Source organism: Anser brachyrhynchus, assembly GCF_964034855.1.
Source record: "Anser brachyrhynchus genome assembly, chromosome: 7".
NCBI lineage: Eukaryota > Metazoa > Chordata > Aves > Anseriformes > Anatidae > Anser > Anser brachyrhynchus.
In genome coordinates, this window is record NC_137701.1 from 36,125,978 (window position 1) to 36,138,663 (window position 12,686).

At 39.9% G+C, this 12,686-nt stretch overlaps 1 protein-coding gene across 2 annotated transcripts in view; it reads right to left on the minus strand.

Annotated features, from left to right (window-relative positions):
* Positions 1–12,686, minus strand: part of LOC308198226 (von Willebrand factor D and EGF domain-containing protein-like) — a 178,457-nt gene that overhangs the window by 34,720 nt on the left and 131,051 nt on the right. For both annotated transcript variants that reach the window (XM_080600292.1, XM_080600291.1), the window contains exons 21-22: positions 8,614–9,492; positions 78–173 (exon numbers count right to left, since the gene is read on the minus strand). In XM_080600292.1, the coding sequence (XP_080456418.1) occupies positions 78–173; positions 8,614–9,492 (975 nt within the window). The remainder of the gene's footprint in view (positions 1–77; positions 174–8,613; positions 9,493–12,686) is intronic.

Genomic DNA, 12,686 nt, shown 5'->3' on the forward strand with positions numbered 1-12,686 from the left:
TTTTTTTTTTTGTCTTATCATTTTCTGCAAATTCAAACATGTAATGGGGAGAAAAGCCTCAATGAATTTGTACATACTTGTTTCACATCGAGGACCAACAAATCCATAAGCACAAGAACAAGTATTTCGAGCTACACAAGTGCCTCCGTTCTCACACGGTGGATCACACTGCACTGCAAGAAGCACAGGCAGAATAAAGCATGAGAAAAAGAAACGACCTCGGGTACTACATTCTGTGTGGCTATGAGCACAGTACTTGTTACTACTTTTCACCATTTTATTAATCCAACAAGAAACTTGGCTACTAGGAAAAACTGCAGGATAAAAACAGATATCACATTAGTAATATGGTGCTAACATAGTCGTGTTTAACTTCTGTGCATGCCCATTTGTAAGTACATATTTTTGAAGTCTAAAATGGACCGAATACAAATGTAGTTCACAATATGAAACACCTTGCCCTTCCCTCTGTACAAATTAGCCTTGTGGATGTTCGGTAAGCCTTAATGGGTGTCAAAAGTTACCCCAGAGCAGAGGTGAAGTGTTTCCTCTGGATAAAAGAGTTGTAAGGAGATTTGTCAGCAAAATGACAAACATTTAAGCAACAATTTAAATGTTTAATGGGTTGTTTGAGGTCTGCAGACAAAGCAGAAAGTTAGATAATGATTTCTTGATGTATTGCAGTAGCAGTCTCATTCTGTGGAAGGGAGCATGTGCAGGTGTATGGCATAAAGCTGGAAATTATTGCAGCTCTGGAAACAGGTTATTTGCTGAAGACACTTGTTTGTTTTTTAAATGATGGTCATTACATGTCAAGCAATGAACTCATCGATTCCAGAAAAGAGATCTGAATGTCAGGGACTGTTGAGGGGGTTTCACATCGCTTATCTTATCTGCCTAATGAGCTGTTTATTCTGAGCATTTCATATACTCAGTGGAGAGACAAAAGCTGATTCCCAGCTGGAGTCTGATTTAGGCACATTCTTAATGCATTTAATTGTTCATGGGCAAGAAAAGTTTACCCTCCTAAACCTAATGACAAAGGTAAGCACCTAACATTTGCTATCATGAATATTTGTATTTGTAACCCTCTAACAAGAGGTACTCTTCTACGCCACGTTCCAGAGAGGGAGGGAGAAGGCACTGCTGTAGGAAATGCACTGAAACTTATCTTAAGGAGCTCTGGGTGCAGGAACAGAGCAAGACGTGTGTGTCTGCTGGCTCTCCCTTACGCCTTCAGAAAAAATATCACACTGAATAACAGAATGAAAAATATCTATCCACAAGCTTGGGAAGTGAACACAGAGAAAAATGTTGTACTTTGACACACTTTACTGGCAGGGTTGTATTTTTTACAATGGGTATGAAGCTAAGCAAGGTTATTCCAAGGAAAAATGCATGATAGTGAAAGACGCTACAGAGATCTGAAAGAAAGCATCTTTCAGTATCGTTACAAAAAGAAATAAAAAAATTGTTCTTACAAATGTAAAATGGATAGCGTAATTGGAACACTAAAGGACAAATACTTGTGGCATGACAGAATTTAAATGAAGCTCATGCTGTGAAGGCCTCACCTCTTGGGCTATCACCAAGCCTTCACAGAAAGCCATTGCATCTGAACTTTGCCATCCAAAACATTATGAAAGCCACCACACATACTTTAATTGCAGTTATAAAATCAAACCCCAAGAAAGTACCTTTAAATAAATCCTTTCACACAAATAACATTAAGAAATGTATTTGTTATTAGATCTGCTCTTCAGGTAGTTCAGTATTTACATTTCCTGTTACCATTAGGTTTTAAGGGTGAAATTTTCAGTGCTGTATTAATATAACTTCAGGATTTGACATGCTTGAGCGGAGACAACTTGATATAGTTTAGATCCATACTACTCATGCTGGGAATGTCATTAAGCTAAATTTAGTTTTGATTTGATGGGCTATAAGGTTTAGACATTTCCAATTCAGCATGCGTTTAGCTGAAATTTGAAGTGTACATCGGGGGAAAAAAAGAATAAAAAAAAATCGACATTTTCTGGACAGCTAAATAGATTTGGTTTAGACCCACTAAAGCAGTTAGCATCACACTTCCCCAAAGTTCTTCTGATCCGGCCACTGGCAGCAGCTCAGAGCAGGTCAGAGGCTCAGGCAGCTCGGGGTCTCGTGCCCTTAGGGCAAACAGCAGGCAGCAGTCCATGATGAAATGGCAAGGGGAAGAAAGGCGAAAGAAATGGAAGCTGTTTTCAAAGAAATTTGTTAAACTTTTTAAATGGCAGCACTGTATTCGTAAGCCGCCACTTGTGTTCAGGGGCTTGCCATAGATCTCGCTGAAGTCAATGACACCTTGCTTTGAAATAGGGGTGCCAGCCTGACCTGTGTGCACTTGAAACATCTTAATTCCTCTGGGCTTGGGTAAGCATAGGACTTGCTTACAAGGGATTTCTTTGCAAGTAGAAATTACAGCAAGCTGAACTGAATCACATTCTCTGCATAGAGACTGGGAAACACAAAACCTGGGGAAAATGTACTTTTTGAAGTACATGAAATATGTTTCCTTTCCTGTAGCGTGATGGTTGCATAAAGCCTCCAGGTCCCTAAGTGCTATGCCGAGTGCAGTGACATTCAAACGTATTATGCTTTATTTCAGCGTGTTTTGTGTATAGCACTTAAAGTGAATGCGTCCATTTGAATAGACAGCTTTCCATCTGGCCTTTACACATTTTGAGATGCATCTGAACTGTCAGAAAAGAACATAGTATTTTAGATATTCAAATAATTAGATCTTATTGTGACACTTTAGTAAAACACTTAAAACTATTCTATTATTGGTGAATAGCAGAAGATAAAAACTGAACACTGGCTGCAATGGCAGTGGGAGAGCAACATTCACCTAAAAAACATTTTTCTCAGTAATAGAAATATACTGTTTATGTCAAATTCTTTTCCAAGACTCCTATCTTTCATCTTCTGGAATGAACATGTTTTTCCATAAACATTTGCTAAATTGTACAAAGGTATTGCTGTGTTTTTATACTAAACATTTTTGGATGGTATAAGATAACAGTAAAGAGAAAAACATTGTTGTAAATGGTCAATCTTGCTGTCAAATGTGTATGTTTTTGTTCATAATTTAAAGTCTGCAGGCAAAAATGGAGAAGTCCATTATTGTTTTATTTGAAAGGGCTTTTTGGAAAATATCCTGAAACTACTTTTTTTTTTTTTTTTTCCCATTAAAATGAGATCATGCACTTTTTATGGGTTTCTCTATGATAACTTTGAAGAAACTCAGAAATACTAGATGATGTGTTGGTTCCTCCATTTCTGATACCCTAATCATACCCTAATCAGCAAATGGCTTCCAGGGCAGAGTTATTGCTTGACATCTCAACAGCGAATAACCGCCTGTGCAGCCCAGCCTGGCAGGTCCTGGACTTGCACCACTAAGGCAAGGCTCAAAGGTGTGAGGTTACCTGCAGTTTCAGTTTAAAATGTGAAAAACAGTCAGGTCAGGAGTGTAGACTACCTGGTTTCCTGTAATTACTGCACTACAATTATTTTCTTTCAAAGATGTGCTAAACTGCTTTCCTAGATGTGCGGATGAAGTTTTAATATGTGCAGCAGAAGGGAGGGAAAAAAAAAAAAAGAAAAAATAAGTTGTAAGGATTATTGGTTTTCCTCTTTAACAGACATGGAGTAAAGCCTTTCTTTTGCATGTCTTTAACAGAGAAAGGCAATAAAGCGTAGGGTTAAATCATGTATTAGTGCAATTAAAATAACTCATATGCATACTTAAATAGTCCAGCAGCCCAGAGTCCATTTATGAAATAAATACCTATCATAGCAAATAGAAAATTAACAAGATTAACTTGACTGACTAAATTGGGAGTACAAATGCAGACAACAGTTCTGGTTAGGCTGTACTAATGGATTTTGTTTTGTGAAATGTCAGCCGAGTGCTCATCTGCAGTCAAAAAAGCAAATAAAATGTTAGGAATTGTTAGAAAATGAGCAGAGCACAAAATGCCAGACTTTATTATGGCCTGTATCCATGGTGAGCTGCATCTTAAATACCATGTGCTGTTCTGATCCCCCCAGCTTGGAAAAGCTATAGTAAAAGTGGAAAAGATACAGAAAAAAGGTGACAAGGATAACCAGAGTTACAGAAGAGCTTTTGCACAAAAAAACAGTAGATTAAGTCTTTGGGAAAAACAAAGCTTAGGGGGATAGGATGGAAAACTACAAAATTATATGGGGGCTGGAAAGGTTGAACAGGATACAGTTGCTTACTGTTTCTTGCTGTGCAAGACAGACAGATGTAAAGCTAGCAGGCAGCTAGTTTAAAGGGAGCTCACAGTTCCTCTGTGAAGCTCGTCAGTAGGACTGTGGACAGCAAAACTTTGTAGGGGTTCTAAAAGCATTTGGGTAAACTTACAGAAGTACATACTGGGAGATATCAATTACAAAGACATCACCTTTGCTTTTTTAAACACACAATCCACAACTTGCTGGGTGACTATTCTGGACAGTATTCCTATATTTTTTTTCCCAAATAATTCTGGACATCTGCTGTTAGCAGCTGTTGGAGACAGAGGAAGGACTTTTGGTTTGATATGGTAGAGCTTTTTGGGTGTAAAAATGTCAGACCAGACAAATGTCAGCTAACTGATTTTTTAGCCTAGTTTCATCCAGCTGTGTATCCTGAGGTTGTAATACATTCCCAATAATACTTTGTCTTTCCCATTATTTTGAAAATTATTTGGTTTTGTAATGTCAAGGCAATGGTGTATTTTTAACTCCTGAGAGGAAAGCATGACTGCTGCTGTTCGAGAATTCCCCTTCCCTCAGAAAATGCTGTGCAAAACCTGTAAAATAACCCAAGAGTTTTACTGATTTAACATTTTAAGAAAACACTTTGTTTCTAAAGTTGCACGACTTTATTCTCCACAGGAAGTCTGAGGAACTTTTATGACTGCTAAAAACTAGAAACATAATAGTCCTTAATCATCACCTAATCCTAAATGGTTTAAAGTTATTGACTTGATTTTACAAAACTGTCTGTTTTTTTAGCTGTAGAGTTTTAGTAACCAGACACTCCCTGTTGAACAAAATTGGGGTTAGAGAAATAAAAACAAGGATGACCAGGAATTTGGCTTAAATTCTTGTTTTTCTTCAGCGTTCAGGTTTAGGCGTCTCAGAAAGAAGCACAACAAAAATGCCCTGAGCAGAATTTTTCGTTTGCTTCAACCCTGTTATCGAGTGGAAAGGACATGTTCCACCTTAGGGCACCCTAAGGAGCTCAAGAAATATAACAGCTGCTCTCAGACAGTGCCATATGCACAGACCCTGGTGAATAAAATGAGCCCAGGGAAAAGCCAGCATTTTTTTCCTTGTCCAGTGGATACGGTGTCTTTGGAAGTGCAGGCCTGTGACCCTGTTGTGGGGAGAACACAGGCAGGCCGGTCAGTAATGGCTCTCGTGTGGCTATCATTAACGAATATTTTAGAGCATTAGCCTCTAATGTTACACAGTGAGGTGTTCAAAACAATATTTGAACTAGTTATGCATTATTAAAGGACTATTTTTTTTTAATTACTGCCATAGTGAGCTGAAATGTTCAAAGCTCTGTAGGTGTTAGGACACTTCTGTAGTGCACTTTGGCTAGTGATAGGGACTGTCCTGTAACACTGCTAAGAGTGTACCATAATAGTATGTTGGTGTTTTGGTATGTATCTTTGGAAAGGACACGTAGAGTGGAAATTATCTATTTCACAACCTCCCTCATCACCAGAGGAACTCTTGGCTAAGTTTACTCCACAAAGAAAAGCAAGCGTCTTCTGCAAGTGAATACGCAGAAGAATGCAGCGGACAACCGTAGGCCTTATTTCGCCTGCTTATTTTTTATTATAGCGTAGGTGATGTCAGCTTTCTCCAAAATACTCCTCTGAAATGATGTGTGTCAAGGCCTTGCCTATTTAGCAGACTCGCCTTGACATTAGGCTGCTGATAAATCATAATGCTGCCTTTGTGAAGGAAGATAAAAGAGCTCTACAAGCCGAGAACCTGGCCAGCTGTAGGAAGGGGTATGGAAGTAGAGATTCGATCCTCGAGGAACTACTTCACCTTGGCTTATCCTCGTAGTAATTAGCTGCTGCCAGAAATAGGAGAATTCAGTCCCTACTGCTTTTTATGTCAAAACAAGATGGGTAAAAGCAAGGTCCTACTTCTTACAGATGACAAAGTTGTTGGTACTGAAGGGAGTGATCTAAACAGATAGTGCTGAGAGCATCTGAAAATATCTCAGTTTAGTTTTAGATGTCTGAGTGTAAGCCAAACACACTGAGATCTAGCTCTGCTCTTCCAAAAGAAGGCAGGAGATTGGACCTGGTGGTCCCCAGGGCCTCCAGCCTGGACTCCTGTGGCTCTGTGATGCCCAAAGCAGGAAAACAAAATGGAGGGAGAGGACCTCTGACTAAACCAGGGGGCAGCGTGAGGGGCTTGTACAAAGGGATAAGAGTATTAAAGAATCAAAATCTTGCATGATTTATTTTAGAGGACAAATTCATTTTCAGGATGCTGCTTATTTTTTCCCTACCAGTCCCTCCACGCTTAATTTTGAATCCGCACAACTGAAATAAATAAATAAATAAATCTACATTCTGTCACAAGATAAATACCACTCCGTAAAGCATTTATTATCTCAGAGTATTTTCAGGAACTCTTATTAAACAAAGGTCACATCCCCTCAAGCTCCACAGGTATTAAACCTTGCTACCGATGGGCCGTTCCTTTTATCTTGGTGAATTTCGGCATCAAATGTGTCTGAGTGTCTGAGGCTGGACATTTTTGCTCGCTTGCCATGCTGCATCAAAGTCTGAAGATTTCACAAAGTTTTGCCTCATCTAAGCTTTGATCACTTGCTCAGTTTTGCTGCCGTCTGCTCTGAGAGGGTACTACTGTTTTGTGGGAAATCAGTACGGTCGTGCCTGCATCGTCAGGTGCTGATAGCAGACATTCTGGCAAGGCCTTAATGCAAGGAACTGTTGTCATCTTTCTCCTTCATCTGTCATGATCAGCCAGCTGCATCTGACACGCAAAGAGACGCCAGCAGCTGGAGGTACAATGGATGCTCTTCACACAGAGCCGGCGGCAGAGGCATTCCTGGCCCTGCTCCAGGACAGCAGTCGCAGGTGCGCACAGTGGCTCGGGGTGAAGCAGACAGGCTTATTATTAAGTCAGGTGATGCGGTCAGTGACAGGAGAGAAATAAAGGATGTTTGTGTACCGTGTCATCAAGCCCTGAGACAGAGAATGATGTTGGCAATAAGCTATTTCAACTTAAGGACTCTCCAGAGAGGTTTTCTGTAATTCCAGTAATTGAAGAAAACGTCTTGTCTTGTGAGACAGTAAAAGGCACAGGTAGATTTATGTTTTAAGGACTGTACTGATGGGCATACTAAATTTATTTATACACTGGCAGCTGAATATCTGTATTTGTAAATATTCATCTGTACCTAGGCCTTGTCTTTGAGGGGAGGCCATCCTGCACTCCAGCTTGCTTTGAGCTTCCCAATACTCGGAGCTACATCGTGTGTTTCCAGCTGCAGGCATAAAAGATGGGGTCTTTCTTGATGGGCCAAACAACCTTCAGCCCTTTAGAAGGGTCATTTCAGAAATGTGCAAGTAGGTGAAAATTACAGCATGCGGGATTATAGTAATTTTTCCTTATGCATTTTGCAGCATGTCTCCAGGACTGCTCTAAGCTCAGAGGGCTGCCGTGCTGCTGGGGGCTTTACACCCCCAAAAAGACTCGTGAGCAGCAGGGAACCACAGGGGCTCTGAGCCCTGCTGAGACCCTGCCAGGCCTGTCTGCTGTGGGCACAGGATGCGAGAAACCACTGGCAAAAGAAAATTAAATAGATTACTACAAATTGAATAGATTCACTACACTTCTGCTTTGTGTAGTGAAAGGCCAATTAAGACATCAACTTATCAGAAGGATTTCAACAAAAGGTATAATTAATGAGAGCCAACTCAGAGAACTCATTGTTTTAGAAATGCGTGTAATACTATTGCTTTACCGAGGTATTCTAAAATGCCTAATAAATAAGTCAATATATTGTGAAAACTCTTCTGGTGCTATACATTTCAGATGACAGGTTCAGTTTTATATTTAGGGTATTGGGTAGATATTTAAAAGTAATTTTTAAGATAGCAGAACAATTAGTTTTTCATAGAATATGTGTTGTATAGACAAATAGAGTCAATTTTACTCCTTCCCACAAAGTTTTATATGGTTTCAAATGTAATGATTTCACTAAAATGAATCTGGCCTTAAGCAAGGGCAAGTAAGATCACAATCTAGTCCTGGTTTCAGTAGATTAGATATTATCAAGTAAATATGTCATTTTTGTAAGCAGAAAGAACTTCTGAGTTATAGAATAAGTTTTTCTATTATTTTAAAATGTAATTGCCTTTGAAAAACAGTATGATCTCAGCTGGCAACATCTGTAAATATATAATCAAAATTATTTATAATTTTTGAAAGTGATTTTATTTATACTTAGAAATATATTTAAAGGCACGAAGGAATTCGGAAGAGGATTTTCTCCCTTACCTTCACACATAATTCCGTTACCGCTGTATCCTGTGGGACAAGGCCCACATTTAAACCCTCCATCTTCGTCTGGCTCACACTGCACACCACTGAAGCATGGCGTGTTAGCACAGATGATGTCCTGACGCATCCCACTGATGGTTTTTGGCAGTTCCACATGGTCCATTGCTGCCTTGTATGCCTGCCTGAGCGCTGCGGTCTGTGCTGGTAGCCTTGCTGGGGGAACAGGCCCAGGTGGGATGGTGGCAGTCCGGGGAGCTGTGTCAAGGGAATAACCTAATGGATGAAAAGAGGGTGTGAGGTGTGTTTCCAAAGATGTTCGCTGCTCTGTCGGGAAATTTTGGGAGGGTTTGGTCTTTGAGACTGTGATTCGACTGGGCCATTTCCTGGGAAAATAGCTGTATCTGGAACAAGCTTGCTGAACAGCATGTGGCCTTGCAAAGAATGAGCTTGCATTTGGGTTGTGATGAGAAGGAGCGGTCTGTGTTGGACCTGGTTTGTACTGCTTAAAATGCACAGCAGTAGGGGTTGTCACGCTGACAGCTGCTGTTCTGCGGTCTGGTTCCTCGTGCAGAAGGAAAGTGTGTGCATCACTTCTTTTTTCAAGAAAAGTCTGTTTCTCATGTGTCGTGGACTCCATAACATATTTTTTTTCTGACAATGTCTGAGCCTGGGAAATCTTCCTTTTCATTGTAAGAAATGGAGTGTTAATGACTGTGTGGTTTCTTTCCATAAAGTACGTAGTTTGTTGTCTTGGAACTTGGGTTCGGGAAAGAAGGGAATATATGTTTCTTAATGTCTTGCCTTCCTGGTGAGAGCTTCTAGCATCTTCGCTATTTCTCTCAGCAACATCCACATGGCTTTGGGAAGATCTTGAATCTAGGGCAGAAGGAAGATATACACTAGTCAAATTTGCTGGTGTAGTGTTTAAAGAAACCACCATGACCATTTAGATTATGAGCAAACAGCAGAATATCAATTCTAGAAGTAAATGCAATAATCTGCCATCTATATTAAGGGCTTATCTATGCTGGCTGGTGTAGAAATGTCACAGTATTGTCTGCTATGGGTAACAACAGCACTGGATGCACAGGGAACTGCAATACAGAAATTTACAGAATAAGTTTATGAGCTAGATGAAATATAATTATGCTGGTTTGATATTAAGACTAAGATAGTAACTCTCAGTGGTAGACAGGCATTATTCTTTAAGGATCAGCGCTGAGCTTATGGGGGATAACAGCCACGCAAAAACACTTGCCATGCTGTTCTACTAGTTTTGACCTATGCTAGTCCATGAGGTTTTGGCTCTGTGTGCCATTCTCTCATGCTCCCTACAGTTGTTGACCACCTGAGCTAGCATTTATTTCTGATTACCTGCATATTTTGCAGTAGTGTGCTGGGAAATGTCCTGCTAAGCAGTACCTAGTGCAGAGACTTTGCATTCAAGTTCTTGCAGTCTAGGAGTAAGACATGATATTGCAGTTTGGGACAGATAGATATCAGAGATGGAGAAATAAAGAAATGATAAGACGGTCCTTGGCAAGATCACGTCCTAGACAGATTCTAGCCCAATCACATCAGTGTATAACTATGCAATGCTTTTGTAGTCCTTATGGCAAAGGAAAGTTTGAGGAAATCATGTAAAGGGGACAAATGGAAAACCTTTGTTAGCACTGTGTACAGCTCCCTCCAGACGTGAGGGGCAGCATGTAGGAAAGGCTGCTGGCTTGTAACTGTCACCCACTTGTTACAAAGCCAGCCACCTTTTCAGTAGTGTAAGGAGAGATGATAGATGGGGAGAGGCTAGTCTGTGAAGGGCCTTGAAAGTGGAGACAAGTAGTTTGAATCAATACTTTCAGGAAGATTAATGGCTATCTGCTGACTCTAATGAATGGAAGAAGCTATTTTTAACCACTTCTGGCGTACTCACTCCATAGGAAATGGAATGTATTGGATCCTGAACAAAAAAACCTCAGTTGGTTCTAGGGTTAACCCCACGTGGGATGTATCTCTACCTTTTAAATATAAATATTAATCACTTTCATAAAACTCCTACTGATGTAGAAATTAGTCATAGTTAGCAAGAAGAGAGATAAAGACACTTGGCAAAGGTCAAAAATAAATTTAGAGCATTGACTAGATCAAAGGAAAACCTGGCATCCAAAGCTGTTCTGATTTGGCTGGTAAACAGTGTCATTCTTCTGGCTGATGAGTTTTTGTTGCCCTGAAGCATCACGTTTTGGAGTGGTACGTGGTAGTGGATCAAGTTATGGGCATCAGCAGTAGGCAAATCCATGGATTTTACTGTCCAAGGCAAGGCCGATGAATGATGAGATACACGGAATGGAAGAAAGGAGATGGTGAGGAGGGGAGGACATCAGTGACAAGAGCAAGAGAAGATAGGAGAAGTCAAATTATTTTTTAAAATGAACCTGAGATAGAAAAAGAAACATCTCCACAGAAAGTTATCAGCAAAAGGAGATTATTGCTGCCTTTAGAAAGTTTGATTCAGGGACCAGAAATCAACAGGCAATGAAGGGCCAAATGACCTCTTTAACAAATTTCCTAAATGACACATGATTATAGCTTTGAGCTCCTTCCACTGTATTGTAATCAAACGTTTCTTTTTCATTTAGCTGAATTTTAGTGACTGCTGAGGGGGCCAGACTGGCTATCTGAGAAATGAAAGTCTTTTATTTCCTTATTAGATGATATATGATATGCCCACCCTGCAAATAAGCTTCTGTCTTCCCTTTTTAGGGGGGGGCATGCTGTTTTTGGGGTGTAGCTGTAATAATTAATTTTTTTCACCTCAAATAAAACTGCCAATGAAGAGCAGTAAATATTTTGGTTGTTCATTACATGTATGGATTAAAGTCCCTCATCCACTTTGCACAGGCCACCAAACTTCATAAGATACTGTCACAGGAACTTTGGTATTGGTCAAATGTGGCTACATCAGTGTCCTTTCAGCTTTCATTTTATCATATTTTTACTTATAAAGATACTGTGCAATGTAGTTGGGATTAGAATCTGACGGCATTTTTCCGGAATACCTGAAAAATTATTTCTGTAGTTTTCCAGATATCTAAATACACCAAAACAAAGAAATATACCAAAAGATTGCAGACTCAGTTGTCTGTAGTCAGCAGCTTTCTCAAATTCTGTATTACTTCAATTTATTTTCCTCGCAGTCGATCAATATTTTCAAACGTATAACCCATTATCAATGCAGAAGTGTGATTGTGTGAATCTGGTTTTCACTGCGATGCCACAGTATGATTACATATTGGGCTGGATGAAAATCACACAAAACAAGGCAAAGTGCTCAAGGTTATATGACAGTACAGAAATACATTTTCACTACCGTTAGTATTTCTGCCTATACTAACAGGGAAATGTGCAGCAGTGGGAACAACTGAGTTTATTTTCCATGGACTTGGAAAAGAGACTGAGAAGTTGATGCTTTGTTCCAGCTGTGCATAGAAAGGGCTCCATTCCTATCAAGAATTACACCACTGTAAGCACAGTGTAACACCAGGAAGGATCAGGCCCTGCAAAGATAGATGCCTTTGTTTTCTCCCCTATCTGGGGAAGATTAGAACTAGAGTGACAGACACCAGATTTCAGAGACAGAAGTTTAAATCCCTCATCCAACTCAACACCAGGACACTTTCCATCTGTTTAGGAGTTCCCCTACATGAGAAGCCCTCCGCCGCTGGTTTGCCTGGTGTTTGAGGTACCTTGTACTGCTTGTGCTAAGATTATAAATCAGAATCATCATAACCAGTATCTGGCTCATGCTTGCCAATGCCATAATGGCATTGTTAAGGCACAGCAAATTCTGATTTCTTCTCTTGCCTGAATTGCATTTTGTAGTGAGCGACTAGATTACTGTATATGAAGAGGATTATGTTCATTCTGGAGATAATAAAACAGCTATATAACCTAGTGAAAATAGCAGTTCATAAACAGAGCAGACACTCGACAGTATCTTAAACCCAGGGTGAGTTATCACCACTGAAACTCAGTAAAGAAATCTAATATATTTTCTCTCTTCTGAGTTTGTC